The sequence below is a fragment of the Sphaeroforma arctica genome (genome assembly GCF_001186125.1).
Source record: "Sphaeroforma arctica JP610 unplaced genomic scaffold supercont1.673, whole genome shotgun sequence".
Lineage (NCBI taxonomy): Eukaryota > Ichthyosporea > Ichthyophonida > Sphaeroforma > Sphaeroforma arctica.
In genome coordinates, this window is record NW_014039885.1 from 36238 (window position 1) to 43215 (window position 6978).

Sequence of the window (6978 nt, forward strand, 5' to 3'; positions counted from 1 at the left end):
TTTTTTAATGTTTTTATTAATTAAACCTTTTCCATTTAACATATCAGATATTTGGATGAGGTCATTAAAAGGCCTCAGTAAAATACCAAACATGAAAGAGTTGGTCTAGTTCTATTAATAGAGCTTTATTTACTTTCCAATTTTATTTATATTTGAATACTTTGGTAGCGAGATGGCTCAACCGAATATAGGTTTCTAGGGACAATTAACGTTACCCAGTTGATCCTCTGATAAGCCAACCAGATGTGCCAGTCTGATGAAGGCTAAGTCAGTAATTCTTGATAGTGGCAAGTTATTGGTTAAACCAATAACTAAAGATGTCAAGAGTATTTTTATTTTTATTTATTTTTTCAAAAGATAAGATTTTATGAGTCTATCGGATTCGCCCCAGAATAGAGCGACAACGAAACACTAAATAAAATCCCTTCGGTGGAAACAGTACTGAGAGGATTATATATAGGCAATGTCTCAGCCTCACAATCCCTCAGAGTATTGCTGTTTTCACGAGGCAAACCTAACTTTATTAAACGTCTCATTTCGCTTATTTATATCGATATATACACGATATATAGAATTTACCTACGCGTTTATTTATTCTAAGGCATTAGTATTGCCTTTATTAGCCCGAATCTTACACCTGGGATTACACTTCCAGTCAGTGGCTAGTAACTTGTTCATTACACCTTGATGTCCCCTTCCTGGAAGTTTACATACTTCTTTTGGTATTTTCAATCGTATGCTGCGCGCATTTTCTCTTGATACTGTGCAACATTACTATCTAGTTGTGGCCTAATGGCTTCTTCTAGATTTCGCAGTCGCTCTTCTCAAGATACTGTTGTACTGGGTGCGGTCACTGGCTCATTATAGTCCGTGAGTTGATTCTGACTGCGACCAAAGTACACATTAAAGAGCGGTGACTTGTGTCTTCTGGATGTACGCAGATTGTGGCCCATCTGTACGAATGGAAGTCGTGAACACCAGTTACCTAGATTCTGTTCAACGAATTTCCGTGGCAGTGGCATGAGGTCTCTGTGTGATCGTTCGTTCGCGCCTAAGACTTTAGGTTGATACGGCCGAGAGACTAGGTGTTACATTGGCGCTTGTTCAACAACTTTTGAAAGTATGTTGTTAACATATTCAGTCCCTTGGTCCGTTTGTATGATTTGTGGAAATCCATGTTCACGCGTAATTGGTACCAGCGTGCGTGCTATGGTAGCCGCTGATTTGTCCATCATTAGAGGTAAAATGACATATGATGAGTGTACATCAAGCAATACTAACACATATGTGTGTCCTCTGTTGGAATCCAATAGTGGACCTATAGTGTCCACTTGGATTCTGTCGCCTGGATATGCGGCTTTGATTGATTGTAAAGGGTGAAATCTCATTTTGCGTATCTTATTTTTTGAGACATGGTATGCACCCGTCAATGAACTTGTGTACATGTTGTTGGATATCAGGCCAATCATGTGTGTACCGTTTCCTCAGGAGTGTAATGTCCCAAGTTATGGTATTGCTCGATGACGTTGACACGTGTCTCATACTCTGTTGCCTGTGGTGCATCCCCAGAGTGAACCGGTTCTGATCCCGCAACGTGTATAGCAGGTTGTTCCCGCGTTGTATCAAAGTATAGAGACTTAGCTCCTATCTTTGCGACTAATGTGACACCCTATGGGGTCTTGCCACAAGCCTTCTTGCCCTCTTTGAGGAAAGTATTGTTCGTGTTTCCACTAGCATCGTGTCTTCTTCTAGTAAAGACAAGAACTTTGGAAGCCACAAGGCATTGGGGTAATATGGTACACATATCGTGATGCTGGATGCCTCTTCAATGACTTTGTCAAGGACATCAGGTATAAGTTCCCATGGTGGGTTCGCTCTTGCATTCACTTCCTGCGCCCGCTTTTGTTGTAGCGCATTCTGTTCTTTGGTGTAGTATTTATCTGTGTGTGCATTATGTGCCGATGCAAACATATCTAGTGTGAGCTTTCTAAACCTTCGTTCCGTTTCTTGATAGAATCTGGAATGTAACATCCAATCTATAGCCGATATGGTTATGGGCATGTTTGTTTCCAAGGTGGTGTACTCTTGGCTATTATGTGTTGCCTCATTCGCTTTTTGTAATACTTCTGACTCTTTAGTACTAAAAGTACCTTCATGGAGACGCGACAACATATTTGCCAACTGGTTGTCCTTGCCTGGGACATGTATGATGGAGAAATGGTGGTGGAACGTTTTCGCTATCTATTTGGCTAGCATTGGGTGTAACGTCTGTTGACTGTTCATTTGCGTGAGTGCTTCGTGATCTGTTCACAGTGTTATGTCCCCCCCTTTAATGTATTCGGATAAATGTTCCAGGCTGTATACCAGTGCTAGTAGCTCTTTGGTATTTGTGCCATAGCATTGTTGTGCTGGGTTCAAGCCTTTTGAGAAGTAGAGAATGTCTCTTCTAACTCCATCGATAACTTGAAATAAACACCCTCCTATGCCATAGTCACTAGCATCGTTCATAATTTGAACCGGTACCGCATCGACAGGGTATGCTAGCGTCGTTAAACAGGCGATAGCTTCTTTGAGTTCTTCCCACTTCTTTATCAGTTCCGGAGTCCATAACATGGGTATTCCTGGTTCATTTTTCCTTTCATTAAGTTCCGAAAGTATTATGTTGTGCGAGCAAAGTTGGGGTCGTGGTCTCGCATGTAATTTGCCAGTCCCACTGCTTTGTGCAGATCTCTTTTTTGTTCTGGGTAGTGGCCAATCCATCATTCTTTTATTTCTCTCAGGGTCTGCTTTGAGTCCCTGTGTGGTGGCTTTCACCCCAAGAATGTTGACCACTTTGACCGCAAAGGCACACTTGTTGTGATTGAGTCGGAAGTTTGCGCTATTCTGTCGCTTGATTACTTCACGAACTGTCTTGCGGTGTTCTTCTTCTGTAAGACTCGCAATGACTATGTCATCTACATACACTTGCCCTCCTTCGATATCTATTAGCAGATTCGCCGTGACTCTCTGGAATTGTGCTGGGAGTGAGTGTAGTCCAAACGGCGCGGACTTGAATGAGTATTGCGCTCCTCTCTATGAGAATGTGAAGAAGTGTTGGCTTGCTTCGTCTACTAGGAAGTGGTGAAATCCTCCTGTATGATCTAGCTTTGAAAAGAACTGTGCCCCTTGTAGGTTGTGTAACACTTCCTTTATTTTTGGTAACACAAACTTGTTCTGTTCATATTGATAATTGATCTCACGTAAGTCTAGACATGTCCTGACTTTCTTGAGTAGACCTGTTTGGTCATGTTCACCTGTTGATAGCAACGGTAGGCTCACCGTTGTGGGCTTGTCGCGTTTGTATATGTGGCCATCTTTAAGCCATCGTTGCACATTCTCATCCGTTTGCGGAATGTATTTGTCATTTGTCTGACGTTGATTTCATTTGCAGGTACTGTGACTGTGGAGCCTGGTAGGTTGCAATGAACATCAGGAGGTATATTTGCATTGGTATCCAGTAGGTCTGTAAGTGACTCTCTGAAACCTTCTTGTTCGTGCTCTGGGTCCTCTTCATGTGGTGTGAGGAGTGATTCCCATTTTGCATCTGTTGGTATAAGTGGATTGATTAAACCCGCTATGTATATACCTATGTATATATGGTAGAATGTCCATACCTAGAAGTATTGGTGTCTTCTTCTCGGGTAAGTCCAATACTTCAAAACACTGAGAGGTCTTCCTACCTCCATAGTTAATGTCACAAACTTCTGTTGATCCAGTGCGTTGTACTCTTGCATCTGTTTGTGCTAGTTGTATATAACCCGGTTGCGCTCTAACAGACAGATATAGTTCTGGAACTACACTTTTGTCCATGCATGAGCGTTGTGCCCCTGAGTCTACTAGTGTATGTGCTCATCACCTTCTGTGATGTCTTCCACCTTGCCAGATGTAATGGACAGTCTTGCTATCTGCACATCTTACTTGGCTCGCTGCTAAGCCTTCTTGGCTTGATTTGCTTTCTTCTCGGGACATTCGCTGTACCGATGTGGGGATGGCATTACTTGACAATAGGGGCATGTACGCTCTTCACGTGCTCCTTTCTTTTTCTGTGTCTGCCCCCTTTGCCTGTTCTGGTTGTGTGCACCATTGTCTGTCTTGCGACGTTTGTTGGCGTTCGTGGACTTATTCTCCACTTGCGTGTTCGTCTGTGTGTTGTTGCGCTTATTTGCAGCTCGCGCCTGATCTCTCAACATACGCTCTCGTTGTGTCACAGACGCCGTTCTTATGTGTGTCTCCGTCATAGTATGAAACTTGGTATGTTCTATGTCAGACAGGTGTCCTTCACTTCCATCAGGTTGCTTGTTTCCTTGGATTCGGAGATCCACAACTGATTGTAGTCCATAGTACTTAAGTGCTAGGTACCTTTGTACTTTGAGGATTTGGAAGTTTACGGGTTCGTTGTCTGAGTTGCGGTAACGCTCCTCTAACATCGCCATTGTCTTGTGCACACGCTCTGTGCGCACTTCGACGTTCATCTTCTTATACTGCATAGCATTGAGAAACTTCTCCAATAGATAGTCTACTGGGTGTGATCTGAGTCGATCAATAATGATTCTATTGAACTACTCAGGATCAGTGAAGTGCCTAGTCGTTTGTGTCTCAGAGTCTCTTATGTTATTGAGTACTGCTTTAGTTTTCTCCGTTGCATCAGTTGAATCTAATAGTCTTCTCACTAGCGCTGGATACTGACACAATGGCATTGACGTAGCTAAGAACAGATCACTACTTTGTGTAGTGAACTCTATGATATCTTCACAGTTTTCCAGTCTAAAGAAACTATCCTTAGGCACCTTGGGAAATTCCGAAGTCTTGAGTAATTTCGTAAGAGACGGTTCATTTATCTGATCTCCTAAACGGGAACGCATGAGCTCTAGCTCACTAATGTACAGACTAATTTGTATGCGATTGTCCTCCTCATCATCACCACAATCATTGATCGCTTGCTCATATTGTCGTCTGAGCTCCGCATCCACTAGTGGCATGCGACGCTCTGGCTGTTGATTATGTACGCCTACCCTCATCTTGTGCAGAGTTGATATGGGCACCGGTGCTGTCTGTTCCAATTTGGACACAAACCGACTCACCAGAACATGATTGCCTTGACAAACACTCTTGTCTATTTCTAGTCGCATTGCTGACGCTACAATGGGTACCCCCGCCGGAGTAGGCTGACCCGAACTACTGCCTGGGCTTTCCCCCCCTCATTGGGCTGACTCCCCCGTCACCCGCGCCTTCACTACTTCCCCCCCCCCCCCCCCATCGTACACGCTTGTTCTGGCTGCTGTTGGCATTTTCAGATGTCTGCGTTGATGTGTGGGTGTTAGTGGATTATTAATAAAGACTCTGGTTGTGTTTTGTGCGAAAGCGCGCGCTTTACCCCCCGTCTTTAGGAATAAGTCTATAAAAGAAATAAAGTTTTGGATTTATTCTACTTACTTTTATGTTGTTGTTGCTTTGCTGCACTTCCGCGGGAAGTGTTTATCGTGCTGTATGGCCCGGTAGCTTGTTGCTTTGTTCCCTGTATTTATGAGGTATAAAAACGGTGTTTAGTCAAGCTTATTCCGTCACGTGTGACGTCACTTGTGCTTATTCCGTCACGTGAGAACTTAGTGTCACCAGTGTTATTCCGTCATGTGAGAAGCTATTTTCTCATGTGATCTTAATGAGATGTTCGGTCCTAGTGACGTCACTCTGGAAGTTCGGTCCTGGTGATGTCACCTTTAGATGTTCGGTCCACTGGGCATGTGTCGCCTTGTACCGAACTTCAATGTGTACGTGTGTGATATTTGTAATGTTTACGAATATTCCCTTGTGTCACACTTTCTGAATATTTCCGTTGTTTTTGTACCTTGCTTTGGTTGAGCCTCAGTGGTTATTTGTCCTATTTGTTTGAAGTGTTTGCCTCCTCCTGGTCTTGATTGTGTGCCTGTGATTCAGATCGAATGTGTTTTATTCCCTCTGAAAGCGTATTGTTGCCAACGTCAAGTCTCTGTGTGTCTCTTGGTCATTTGTGCCCTCTTTTGAACCTACAATTGTAGTTTTTGACGAGTAATGTCTAGTGTTTGGTGATCCTCTGTGAGATTGTCCTCTCTACCCGTGTCTAGCGTGTGGTTGGTTTATCACTACTATTGTTGTATAGGTTTATCTTGTGTCCAATTTGTGCTGAGTCCAATTGCGTATGTATCTAAGTTTATTAGGCAATTACTTCTTGCATTGAAATGGCCATTTGAATTGTATGGATCACCTTCTGGAACTAATTGTTCCCTTGTTGTGACTTTCACTGATTGTGTCTGTATGTGTGTGTGAACTGATTGTTCTTCTTTATTACTTGATTGATTTCTTCAAATTGGTTTAGTCTGTGTTTGTGAACTGACTGTTCGTCTTAGTAGTTTGTATTCTAGGTTATTTGATGTGTGATTCTTTGTGTGTGCGTTCCTCTAGGTTTCTGAGTATCCTTCATTCGTATATTCGACACAAATTGCACCATGAATGTTTTTGGTATTCCAGTGTCCTATACGTTCTTTAATTATTCATCCTTCGCCTTATTTGTTGTTTTGTGATCTCGCAGTCTTATAGCGGGCAAGCTCTTGCCACCTCTTTTCTATTGTTGTGTGATGTTGGTATCTTATTGTGATTAGTGATCGACCCTCTGTTTGTGTATTAAGTTGCAAGCTTTTGTGTTTTGCAATGTGCTTATGATCGATTTCGAACTCCTTTGTTGCGTTCTAATGCTCTGTGTGGCTATTGATGTGTCAATAGAGGATCTAATTCGATTTATTTGTGTTTAATGTGACTTGGACATCTGAATTTAGCTTTCTGTGCGTGTTCGATCTTATCGTGATGTTTGATAATGTCTGGTTCTTTGCATAATATTTGTGGTGCATTCTCTCAAGTATCTGTCTAAGTCTGACTTCCCACCTTCTATTTGTGACTTCAATGTTT

General features: G+C 42.5%; 1 protein-coding gene across 1 annotated transcript; it reads right to left on the reverse strand.

The window, feature by feature from the left end:
• Window positions 1-3968: 3968 nt before the first annotated feature.
• Window positions 3969-5168, reverse strand: SARC_07975 (hypothetical protein; the record flags this gene model as incomplete). Its single annotated transcript, XM_014298066.1, has 2 exons — window positions 3969-4569; window positions 4603-5168. 2 exons carry the CDS (start codon window positions 5166-5168, stop codon window positions 3969-3971), a joined length of 1167 nt encoding a protein of 388 aa, XP_014153541.1.
• Between the last annotated feature and the right edge of the window lie 1810 nt (window positions 5169-6978).